A 12,556-nucleotide genomic window follows, 5' to 3' on the forward strand; every position below is an offset into this window, starting at 1 on the left:
CATTCCCAGATCCTTTGGGGTAACACTGCACACCTCATAATGATCACTAAAAATACCCGTGAAACCTGCTATGCACTTTTGGTCACGTTCTCACAGGCATCTCACACCAGCCCTTCCCCAAGGAGCCCCAGCCTCACTCCCTCCTGGGCTGCCATCTCTTCCCCTTCTTCTTCTGCCCATTGTCCCTTCTTCCACATCGTCGGGAGAGTTTTCCTTCCTATATTCGGCTTTTCCCTCAGCTCCTTCCCCCAAATGAACATGGCCAAACTCTTTCCCTCTTTGGGATTCCGTTATGTTACCAACACCAGCTCTCTCCTACACATCAGCTGTGCTGCATGTGGGATGGTCTTTCTCCAGTTTCTTTGCAACTGCAAGGAAGAAAGACTCCATTAAAAAAAAAAAGAAAAAAGTAAGACTAGCTTCATTACTTATATGCCAAGTCCTGTGCAAAGAGCTTTCCAGTAACCTCTCTTAACAAAGGCACACTCACGATGACCCATTTACAGATGAGTACATGAGGTTCAGAGAGGTGACTCGTCCAAGGTCATGCAGCAGGTAAGGGGTGAGCCAGTGCTGAGTCCCAGGTCCACCTGAGGTCGGAACGCTGTTCTACATCACGGCAGCATTGCCCAGCAGCCTCCAGGCAAGGCCACCTCCCTACCGGGCCAGTGGTTTGTCAGTTTCCTATGCAAATGAGCCTGTCACTTTCCTTCTAATAAAGGGAAACACAGAGATGGCATTTTAAAGTTTTGTTCTTTTTGTTAAAGCCTGGCTCCAAACCAGAAGTAAACCTTTTGGGGTACAAAAGAGAAAGGAAATGAGGTCCCATGTTGGGGTGCTGTGGATGAGTGTCCATCTCTATTTGTTTTTAACCTGTTTTTTTGAACTTACGTAGAAAAGCAGGAAGAACACTACAGCAGAGATTCAGATGCTCACCACCTGGATGCAGCAGTTGATAGTTTTTGCATGTTTACCTTACTATATAGACATAGTTTTGTAGAATGCTTTAAATTACACAGGTTTAACACTCCCTTCTAAATACTTCATCATGATGCCCAAAAGTAAGAACTTACCTAACCATGGTAACATTATCCTACCTAACAATAATAAATCCATAATACCCAGGCATGCTCAGAGATGACCTGGAACTTTCGGTGTGCACAGTGAAGACCATGAAGGCACTGGCAGCCAGGGAATGGGGCTGGGACAAATAAGAGGAACAAAAGTATGGGGTGTCTTTAGTGCAGACCTTGGATTCAGTCCAAGCAGGACCTGGCCAGGCCTAACTCCAGCTGCTTCCACATGTTCTCATGGCTGGCCCCTGAGACTCACTGGTGAGCCTGGCAGGGCCATGTTAAAAGTTCCTTTTACCTAGGAGAGCTCCCAAGATTCCGGAGGGCAGTGGGGCCCTGGGCACTGTGCCTGCTGAACCAGGCCCTTGGCCCTTGGCCCGCCTGGTCCTGAGGCTGGACTCATTCTGCTGCAGATGCACTTACTTGAGGGCTCAGTGGGGGTGCAGGGAAGTCTGGCCTATGTCCCGCAGCAGGCCTGGATCATCAGCGGGAGCGTCAGGGAGAACATCCTCATGGGAGGCCCATATGACGAGGCCCGGTAAGCTCCTGGGAGGGGAAGGGGAGAGCCTGGGGCGTGTGGCTGGTCTGGGGGCACCTCCAGCTTCGAATGGTAATCTGACAACTGCTAACACTTGTGTGCTCCACTTACACGCATTACCATATTCACTTCTCAACGTGAAAGAAATATCATCATATCCATGTTCCAGATGAATCAGCTGAGGTCCCAGGAGGTTAAGTAATTTTCCCAAAATCACCCAGGTGGTGGGATGTGATAGAGCCAGGATTTGAATCCAGTTGCTTTCAGACACTTCATGCTTAACTGTTATGCTGTATTGACTCAAAATAGTCAACACACTCTCCCCCTCCAAAATTGCTACATTAGAACTTCATTTGTATTCATAAAATCTTGGCCCCTAAGTGAAAAGGAAAAAAATGTGAGCGCTGAGGTTCTGAGACTCCGAGAAAACGGGTTTGAATCTATGGCCCCGTGGATCTCTGAAGTCTTGTCCACATCCCTCCTTTCCCTCTATGGCCTCTTCCTGCCCCAGAATCCTGGGGTTAACCTGCTCGAGACATGAGCCTGGATGTCATGAGTGAAGCCCATTCAGTGGAGGATCCAGGAAAAGTGTCCTGACTGCTATAGCTATGCTTCCAGCTATGGTGGACTTTAACCTGTGACTGTTTGCTTGGTTTTGCAATCTGTCCCCAGTAACAGCATAGATATGGAGGTGTATGAACTGGCTGTCTCTGTCTAGTTGTCCTGTGGACACCTCACAATCATGTCCAGTACCAGCTCATGAGCATCCTGCCTGCCCAGCCTCATACCCCTGGTTTCTCTTCCCAAATTGTGCAACTCAGTTTAATGGCGTCAGCCAAGCCTTGCACCCCAGGAAGCCAGAAGCCTCCTTCTCTGGTTCCTTCCACATCTAATTGGTCGCTGATTGTGAATAAGTCTGTCTCCTGCATATCTCTTGTGTGTCTCCCTTCTCCATCTCTGCTTCTAGTGCGTTCAGCCTGTGAGCTCTTGTCCGAACAGTTCCCACTGCCCCTGCCCTTGGGTCCCTGTCTCTAATCTCCTGCTCTGTTCCACGCCACATAAGATTATCTCCAGGGCAATGAGAGCAAGTCCCAGCTCTCATCTTGTCACTGCTCTTTTTTATGGTCTTCTATGAGACTGATAGAACTCATACAGAAGTTTTGAAATATCTGTTAAAATAAAAATGCACCTACCCTTTGACTCAGCAAATCCACTGTTAGGTATTTAATGTGCAGATATTTTCACCCATGAAAGCAAAGACCCATGGACAAGAATGTTCACACTGCATTGCTCATAGGAACAAAGGAGTAGAAACAATTTGAATGTCCATCACTAGGACACTGGTTAAGCAATTTATGGTGCAACCTTATAATGGAATACTACAGTGCCATTAAAACACTATAAACCTGTACATGCAGCACACATTCATATATGAATAGATTATTTCTGAATAAATACATAAGGTACTGCAATAGTATTTTTTTTTTTTTTTGAGATGGAGTCTCACTTTGTCTCCCAGGCTGGAGTGCAGTGGCGCAATCTTTGCTCACTGCAAACTCCGCCTCCTGGGTTTAGGTGATTCTCCTGCCTCAGTCTCTTAAGTAGCTGGTACTACAGGCACATGCCACCACACCCGGCTAAGTTTTGTATTTTTAGTAAACACGGTGTTTCGTCATGTTGATCAGGCTGGTCTCAAACTCCTGACCTCAAGTCATCTGCCCGCCTCTGCCTCCCAAAGTACTGGGATTACAGGCATGAGCCACCATGCCGGCCGATAGTGGCTACTTTTGAGGAAAAAAAATAAAGGTCAAAGATGGGAAAGGGAACTGCTTTTCATTGCATCTTTTTGTTCTGGTCAAATACTTACTAAGAGCATGTATTAATTTAAAAGAAATGAAAAGAGGGAAGGAAATGAAAAAAGCCTCCAGTGGTATACCATTTAACACAAGATGAAATCTAAATTTCTTAGCTTTAAAATTAAGACTGTTCCTTTCGACACTGGGAAGGGTGATGGGCAGGAGGGCTGGTCCCCTATGTCTTACAGCTCCCCGTCCTTTGCAGATACCTCCAGGTGCTCCACTGCTGCTCGCTGAATCAGGACCTGGAACTTCTGCCGTTTGGAGACATGACGGAGGTGAGTGGGAGCGAGCATGTCTGCGCTGGATAATGTTGGTGATCTTGTGTTCCTGCTGCCACCCCAGGCAGGGAGGGGAGGGATCCCAGCTCTTCCTCCCAGAGCAGCTGGAGCTTTTCCTGCAGCTTCTGCTTCAAAGCCAAGAACCAAGCCTCCCTCACTGAGGGAGGTTGGGGCTCACCTTATAGAGGGAGCTGGAAAGGAAAGAGGGTACCTTACCCCAAAAAGGTGTAGAGGTGACCTCAAGCTCCTTCTGAAGCAAGAGCGGAGACCCTGTGAAGATGAGAAATCCCCTGTCACCCCTGCCCCACTCTGGCCAGTGCAACATCCACCATGACCCGAAGGGTCAATTTGATTTCTGACTGTAACATTTTCCTGATAATTCACAATCTTTCACATCTGCAGCCACCTTAATTCACATACAACCCCTCACCCAAGATAAAAGTGGCATTGTCTTCGTGATTTTAACGATCTAATAATAGCTCAGTCTGTTGTACAGTTACTACATGCAAGATGTTATTCTAGCGAATTGAATGTAGTATCTTAGGTGAGTCTCACAATAACTTCAATAACCTCAGGAGGGCAGTCTTTTAAATATTCTCATTATTCTTCTCCCTCTTCCCCTCCCCCCCCTTCCCCTTTGCCTCCCTTCTCCCTGCCCCCCTCCTCCTCCTTCTCCTCCTCCTCCTTCTCCTCCTCCTTCTCCTCCTCCTCCTTCTCCTCCTCCTCCTTCTCTTCCTCCTCCTTCTCCTCCTTCTCCTTCTCCTCCTTCTCCTCCTCCTCCTTCTCCTCCTCCTCCTTCTCCTCCTCCTTCTCCTTCTCCTTCTCCTTCTCCTCCTCCTCCTCCTTCTCCTCCTTCTCCTCCTCCTCCTTCTCCTCCTTCTCCTCCTTCTCCTCCTCCTCCTTCTCCTCCTTCTCCTCCTTCTCCTCCTCCTCCTCCTTCTCCTTCTCCTCCTCCTCCTTCTCCTCCTCCTTCTCCTCCTCCTCCTTCTCCTCCTCCTCCTTCTCCTCCTCCTCCTTCTCCTCCTCCTCCTTCTCCTCCTCCTTCTCCTTCTCCTTCTCCTCCTCCTCCTCCTTCTCCTCCTTCTCCTCCTTCTCCTCCTCCTCCTTCTCCTCCTTCTCCTCCTCCTCCTTCTCCTCCTCCTTCTCTTCCTTCTCTTCCTCCTTCTCCTCCTTCTCCTCCCCCTTCTCCTTCTCCTCCTCCTCTTCCTCCTCCTCCTCCTCCTCCTCCTCATCCTTCTCCTCCTCCTCCTCCTCTTCCTTCTCCTTCTCTTTCTTCTTCTTCCACCTCCTCCGCTACTACTTCTTCCCCTCCTTCTCCTCTTTCTTCTTCTTCCTTCTTCCTTCCTTCTTTCTTCTTTCTTCTCTTCTAGAGGGAGTCTTGCTCTCTCTCTGTCACCCAGACTGGAGTGCAGTGGCATGATCTCCACTCACTGCAAGCTCCACCTCCCAGATTCAAGAGATTCCCCTACCTCAGCCTCCCACATAGCTGGGATTACAGGCATGCACCTGCAGGCCCGGCTAGTTTTTGTAGTTTTAGTGGAGACAGGGTTTCGCCATGTTAGCCAAGCTGATCTCAAACTCCTGGCTTCATGTGATCCACCCACCTCAGCCTCCCAAATTGCTAGGATTACCCTATTCTTCTTTTAAAGCTGGGACTATAAATCCTTGAGGACAGAGAGTTCAATTATCTTATTCAAGGTTGTTTCTTCACAGGAAGAACAAGGTCTCATCTGTAAAATGGCCTAAATAAGAGTGCTGACCTGATCGGGTTGCTTTGAGGTTTAAATGAGTTAATACAAAATGCTTTGAGAAGTGTCTGGCATAGAATAAGTGTAAATTACTGTAAGAGCATGGTGGGCATTGAAATAAGTGTTTGGTGAATAAGTAAATGAATGAATGGGAAACTGGGCTTTGGCCAGGTCAGGCAGCTTGTCCAAGGTCACACAGTGGTGACCTGGAGCACGGCAGTGACAGGAGGTTCCTCTGCCACCTTTTCAACTCTGATTTTTTATTTTTATTTTTTTTAGACTGTCTCTCTCTCTGTTACCAGGCTGGAGTGCTGTGGTGTGATCTTGGCTCACTGCAACCTCTACCTCCCAGGTTCAAGTGATTCTCCTGCCTCAGCCTCCCAAGTAGCTGGGATTATGGGCACACGCCACCATGGCCAGCTAATGTTTTTGTGTTTTTAGTAGAGACCGGGTTTTACCATGTTGGCCAGGATGGTCTTGATCTCTTGACCTCATGATCTGCCCGCCTCGGCCTCCCAAAGTGCTATGATTATAGGCGTGAGCCACTGAGCACAGTCAACTCTGATTCTTCTCTACAGAGACTTGTAGCCATCAGGGTAGAACAGGAACTAGGTACTTAGACTCTAGCTCCCACTTCCTCAGAGCTAAAAGGAGGGATGGGCCAGCTGATGGCTGCCTGGAGCGCTAATCTGCAAAACATGCTCAGTAACTCAGGTTTCCACCCTCAACTCCTAACACAGCATGTGCTGTGTGAGTTGGTTCTTCCAGCAGCAGTGAAGCTTCTTGCAGCCATTGCAGCTCTGGTCTGCTGAGTGGGTGCCTACAGTGCAAATAGTCTTGGATAACATCCCTAACCCAGACCACCGGTCCCACAAGTTGACAGGTGCTGTCAATGGAGATTTAAAACCTGAATAAGGCCAGGTGCAGTGGCTCACACTTGTAACTCCAGCACTTTAGGAGGCCAAAGTGGGAGGATTGCTTGAGCCCAGGAGTTTGAGGCCAGCCTAGGCAATTTAGTGAGACCTATCTGTATAAAAAAAGTTTAAAAGCATTAGCCGAGTGTGGTGGCACACACCTGTCATCCCAGGTACTCAGGAGGCTGAGATGGGAGGATCGATTGAGGCCATGATTGCTTGCATCACTGCACTCCAGCCTGGGCAACCGAGGAGATTTTGCCTCAAAAACAAACCTGAAAAATATGTCAGACAGTGATTTTTCTTGGGAATGAGTGATTTATTTTATTATCTAATTTTTTTTTTTTTTTTTTTTTTTTTTTGAGATGGAGTTTTGCTCTTGTTACCCAGGCTGGAGTGCAATGGCGCGATCTTGGCTCACCGCAACCTCCACCTCCTGGGTTCAGGCAATTCTCCTGCCTCAGCTTCCTGAGTATCTGGGATTACAGGCATGTGCCACCATGCCCAGCTAATTTTTTGTATTTTTTTTTAGTAGAGATGGGATTTCACCTTGTTGACCAGGATGGTCTCCATCTCTTGACCTCGTGATCCAACCGCCTCGGCCTCCCAAAGTGCTGAGATTACAGGCTTGAGCCACCGCGCCCGGTCTATTATCTAAATTTTTCATAGTTTCATGTTTGCCTCCTAGAAGTTCATAGGTTTAGAAAATTTGTATCCAAGTAAGAGTTAACAATGTTTTAATAGTTATGTATCTTTTCATTTAGATTCAGGGGATACCTGGAGAGTTACAAGATTTTTAACTAATTGAGAAACAGTTTATTCATCCCCCCAACCACATTTTGAAAAATATTTTTATTAATGCATAATGTTTGTACATGTTGTTTGGTGCTATTTTGTTAAATCCACAGAATAAGTCAGGGGATTTAGGGTCAGGGGATTTAGGGTGCCCAGACCTTCAGTATTTACACTTCTGTTCTGCTGAGAACTTTTCAGCTCCTATCTAGTAGCTATGCTGAAATATAGAATACATTGTTGTTAGCTATAGTTACCCTACTCTGCTATCGAACAGAACTTATTCCTTCTATCTAACTTGATGTTTGTATCTATCAGCCAACCTCTCTTCATTCCCACCTCCCTTCCCCACCCCAAAAAATCTTTTCTAGTCTCTGGTGTCCATCATTCTACTCTCTACCTCCATGAGATCAACTTTTAAGCTCCCACCTATGAGTGAGAACACATGAGATATATATGTATTTTGAAGTGCCAAGATACCAAATTGTCAGATACCCTGGAGTGTGTGCCTACCTTGGTCTATTGAGGGGGTTCTGTCTGCTACATCTGCCCATCCATTTGAGTGCAGCTGGCTGTGCTCACTCTCTGGACATGGTGCCTTTCCCTGCCTGTCTGCAGATTGGGGAGCGGGGCCTCAACCTCTCTGGGGGGCAGAAACAGAGGATCAGCCTGGCCCGCGCTGTCTACTCCGACCGTCAGCTCTACCTGCTGGATGACCCCCTGTCGGCGGTGGATGCCCACGTGGGGAAGCACATCTTTAAGGAGTGCATTAAGAAGACACTCAAGGGGAAGACGATCGTCCTGGTGACCCACCAGCTACAGGTGAGCACCCCTCCAGGACTCTGTGATTGACGGATAATGTCGATCCTCAAGCCTCTGCCATGTCAGATAGTGATGGAGTAACAGCCTCCCAGCAGCTGTCCTTATCTCAGGCTAGACTCTTCTGTATTTGGGAGGGTTGTAAAGAACTTGGATATCCTCTGCTTTCCACACAGAGGAAACAACTGGTAGAAGATTTTTGTGGCTGGTAAAAATTGAGAACAAATTTTAGTTTCCTGAATCTTTAAAATTGTATGGGTAGACCCCTGATTTTCGACTTACAAAAATGAAAACAGGACAGGTATGGTAGCTCACACCTGTAATCCCAGCGCTTTGCTATGCCAAGGCAGGAGGACTGCTTGAGGCCAGGAGTTCAAGACCAGCCTGGGAATGTAGAGAGACCTCCCATCTCTACAGAGTTTTGTTTTGTTTTGTTTTTTGTTTTTTTTTGAGACAGTCTTGCTCTGTCTCGCCAAGCTGGAGTACAGTGGCGCAATCTTGACTCACTGCAACCTCTGTCTCCTGTGTTCAAGCAATTCTTTCACTTCAGCCTCCCAAGTAGCTGGGATCACAGGCACATGCCACCACGCCCAGCTAATTTTTGTATTTTTAGCAGAGACACGGTTTCACCGTGTTGGCCAGAATGGTCTCGATTTCTTCACCTCATGATCCGCCCACCTTGGCCTCCCAAAGTGCTGGGAGCCACTGTGCCTGGCCGTCTTTATAGAAATTTAAAAAATTAGTTGGGTGTTGTGGTGCACCTATGGTCCCAGCTACCAGGGAGGCCAAGGCAGGAAGATGGCTCCCAGGAGTTCAAGGCTGCAGTGAGCTGTGATAGCGCCACTGCACTCCAGCTGGGGCAACAGAACAAGATGCTGCCTTGAAAAAACTCAATCAATAAATAAAAAAGAAAAGAAAAAGAAAACATCTCTCAGAAAATAATTCCCCATCTCCTATTCATAAATTGAGGGCCACCTCAGTGTGTTTTCTTACTGACCATAACCGCAGTGCGATGCGTGCTTCTGGCGCTGCTTCAGGTCATTTTCCCTTGCATATTTTCATACATGGCATTGGCCACAGTGCCTTCTTATTTTCTCTCCCGCTTCTTCTTTTGTTTGTTTTTCTCTTGCTCCTTATTTTTGCTTTACTGCTTTTTGTGCTTTTTTTTTTTTTGGTATAAAATATTTAAGACCTAAACACAGTTTAGAAAATAATTAATAAAAACCCACATATCTACTGCCCAGATTAAACAATGAAACATTGACTCCACTCTCAAATCCTGTTCCAGTTCCTTCTTTGTGCTCTCTGACTTTGCTGTTTATTGTTTCCATGCATGTCTTCATGCCTTTACAACATATACATGAATCTCTAGACATGAAGAAATTCCTTTTGCATATTTTTAAACTTTATGTATTTTTTACTTTTTGTGCCCTTTGGTAATTTCCTTTTTTCCCCTCAACATTATGTTTTTTTGAGATCTTCCATGTTGATGCTTGTAACTTTATTTGTTTGTTTGTTTGTTTGTTTTGAGATAGAGTCATACTCTGTTGCCCAGCCTGGAGTGCAGTGGTGCGATCTTGGCTCACAGCATCCCCCACTTCCCAGGTTCAAGCAATTCTCATGCCTCAGCCTCCTAAGCAGCTGGGACAACAGGTGTGTGCCAACACGCCTGGCTGATTTTTGTACTTATAGTAGAGACAGAGTTTCACCATGTTGGCCAGGATGATCTCGAACTCCTGACCTCAGGTAATTCCCCTGCCTCTGCCTCCTAAAGTGCCAGAATTACAGGCATGAGCCACTACATCCAGCCTTGTAACTTTATTTAATTCTCACTGGTATAGCATTCCAATATCTGAGTATACCAGAATTTTTTTCTCTGGGATGAACAGTTGTTTCTTATTTTTCACTTTTACAAGAAAAGGCTTCAGTGTACATCTTTGTACATGCATCTTTGTACACAGGTTTGAGAGTTTTTTCAGGTAGGGTTTTAGGAGTCAAATAGTTGGTTCATAATTCTTCAAAAATCTTCCGTGTCACTGGATCAGTCAAATTTTCCTCCAAAGTAGTTGTACCAGTCTACAATCCTCCTGATAGTTAATGAAAGCTCCTTTTACCTTGGAGCATCACGAACACTTGGACTGGTACCACTTTTAAATGTCTGCTAATCTGTTGGTATAAAATAATACTTTATTGTGATTTAAATTTACATTTTCCTGGTGAATAATAAAATTAAACATCTTTCCATGTGCTTACTGAACACTTTCTTTCTTCTGACTGTCCAGTACTTAGAATTTTGTGACCAGATCATTTTGTTGGAAAATGGGAAAATCTGTGAAAATGGAACTCACAGTGAATTAATACAGAAAAAGGGGCAATACACCCAACTTATCCAGAAGCTGCACAAGGAAACCACATGGGTGAGTCCCGCCCCGACACCATCACTCCCCACGGTGGATGCGCCCGCACTCAGGGCCTGTGCTCTCTCCCCAGAACATGTTGCAGGACACAGCAAAGATAGCAGAGAAGCCACAGGTGGAAAGTCAGGCTCTGGCCACCTCCCAGGAAGAGTCTCTCAATGGAAATGCTGGTAATGGTGCGGTGGGAGACAGGGCAAGAATGTCTGCATGCCTGCCTGGGTCCTCCCGAGGTCCCAGTGTTTCTTCTTCAACCCCAGACTGGGCCATGTCCTTCAGTGTCTGAGGCCCTAAGCATTCACATACACAGGTTCTGGATCCAAGCAGTTGAGGGCCATGCGGTGTAGACTGCTGGGCGCAGCCTCTCGAGTAGCTGGGATTATAGGCACATGCCACCATGCCTGGCCAATTTTTGTGTTTTTAGTGGAGGCAGGGTTTCACCATGTTGGCCAGGCTGCTTTCGAATTCATGACCTCAAGCAATCCACCTGCCTTGGCCTCCCAAAGTGCTGGGATTATAGGCATGAGCCATCACTCCTGGCTCATGAAGAAAACCTGCTCCTAAAATTTCCATCCTGGTGTAATTTCCCTTAGGATTAAAATTCCAGAAAAAGAGCACTCTTCCAAATACTGGGGTGTTGGAAATCGAAGGGAGAATACTAGGCAGCAACAGCAGACAGTCACTGTCGTGCTGGCTGTTGCTGTGATTATCATCAGAAACGTCCATGGGCATCTACAGGTACTGGTTTTCAGGCCAAGCTCAAGGCCAAGAGTCTACCCGGGCTGGTGTGAGGGCTGTTTTCTGAGGCATTGTCTCAGAAGTGTATGGCTGCAGGGCATCTTAGCAACCCTCTCAGCTTTCCATCTTTTTAGATGAGGAAGCAGAGAGGCTAAGTGATTTGCCTGAGGTTCCCCCGTGTCATGGTGACAGTTCTGGGACTCAGGTTTTCTAGTCCCAGGTGGTTTTCTTCATTCTTTCCTGCATTTTTCTCAGCCCATCACAAATGTGAGATCCCACAGTCCTTCCAGAATTTATTGAATGGCCAGGAATGGATGGATCCCTTTCCAGGCTCTGGAGCCCAGGTTAAAGGTCTCTTTCAGCAGAGTCTTCCATGAAAAACCTTAGATATAGGTGGGGTCCTGAAGCTGGAAGGTAAAGAAGCTGGCACAGGATCGAAGCCTGGGACAGAAGGAAGGAGATCATGTGATTGGCAGGTGTAATTTTCTCTTCTACCCGACCCAGTGCTGGAGCATCAGCTCACAAAGAAGGAGGAGAAGAAAGAAGGCTCCTTGAGTTGGAGGGTCTACCACCATTACATCCAGGCAGCTGGAGGTATGGTCCCTATGCCAGCCCAGGGCTCTCTCTTGGAGTAGCCCTAACCTCTGAACTGGGTCAGATTGGATCATGTGAGGTCATGTGAAGTAGACACGTCCAGAGGAGCCATGGCATTTATTGGCCTAACTTGCATAAACCAAACTCTACTCAGTTATAGCAACTCTACCACCAAAGTTAAGGTTGGAAGTTATATTTTCATGTATATGCATTATTTCTGTGTTTTATATATATTTTTTATTTTTTAAAAAAGAATAGAATAGAGATGGGGTCTTGCTATGTTGACCAGGCTAGTCTTGAACTTGTATCCTCAAGCAGACCTCCCATCTCGGCTTCATGCTGGTATTACAGGCATGAGCCACCACACGCTGCCTCATTATTTCAGTGTTTTTCAAACTCTGGGCTCTGCTTCCCTAATGGGTTTTGCAATCAGCTGAGTTTATCATGAGCAGCACTGAAAGACATGAAATAGAATTGGATAGAAAATAGCAGCCACATTGCATAAGGTCACAGTGATGGGACCATTATTTTTGTGTGACTTAAAATTTCTTAATTTTTATTTCTTAAGGCAGGCAGAAGGCAATTATAAGTTCAAAGCTACTGCCTTAGTAAGTGGTGTATACCACCATGTAAATTTACTGTGCAGTGTTATAAACATGAAAGTCAGTATATGGTGCTGTACTTATCAAGTAATGTAAGAGATTTTGAGAGTAATTTTGACTCGTTACTCAGTTGTTGACATTGGAAGCTGACCCTTGTGTAAGATGTGTCTCCTGTCTGCATGCAGGG

At 46.3% G+C, this 12,556-nt stretch overlaps 1 protein-coding gene across 1 annotated transcript in view; it reads left to right on the top strand.

The window, feature by feature from the left end:
- ABCC11 (ATP binding cassette subfamily C member 11) overlaps window positions 1-12,556 on the top strand; it is a 70,721-nt gene that overhangs the window by 33,456 nt on the left and 24,709 nt on the right. Inside the window, exons 13-18 of the mRNA XM_039475862.2 lie at window positions 1,487-1,611; window positions 3,673-3,745; window positions 7,821-8,024; window positions 10,304-10,438; window positions 10,512-10,608; window positions 11,678-11,767. Coding sequence (XP_039331796.1) covers window positions 1,487-1,611; window positions 3,673-3,745; window positions 7,821-8,024; window positions 10,304-10,438; window positions 10,512-10,608; window positions 11,678-11,767 — 724 coding nt within the window. The remainder of the gene's footprint in view (window positions 1-1,486; window positions 1,612-3,672; window positions 3,746-7,820; window positions 8,025-10,303; window positions 10,439-10,511; window positions 10,609-11,677; window positions 11,768-12,556) is intronic.

The sequence above is a fragment of the Saimiri boliviensis genome, chromosome 1 (assembly GCF_048565385.1).
Source record: "Saimiri boliviensis isolate mSaiBol1 chromosome 1, mSaiBol1.pri, whole genome shotgun sequence".
In the NCBI taxonomy this organism is placed as follows: Eukaryota; Metazoa; Chordata; class Mammalia; order Primates; family Cebidae; genus Saimiri; species Saimiri boliviensis.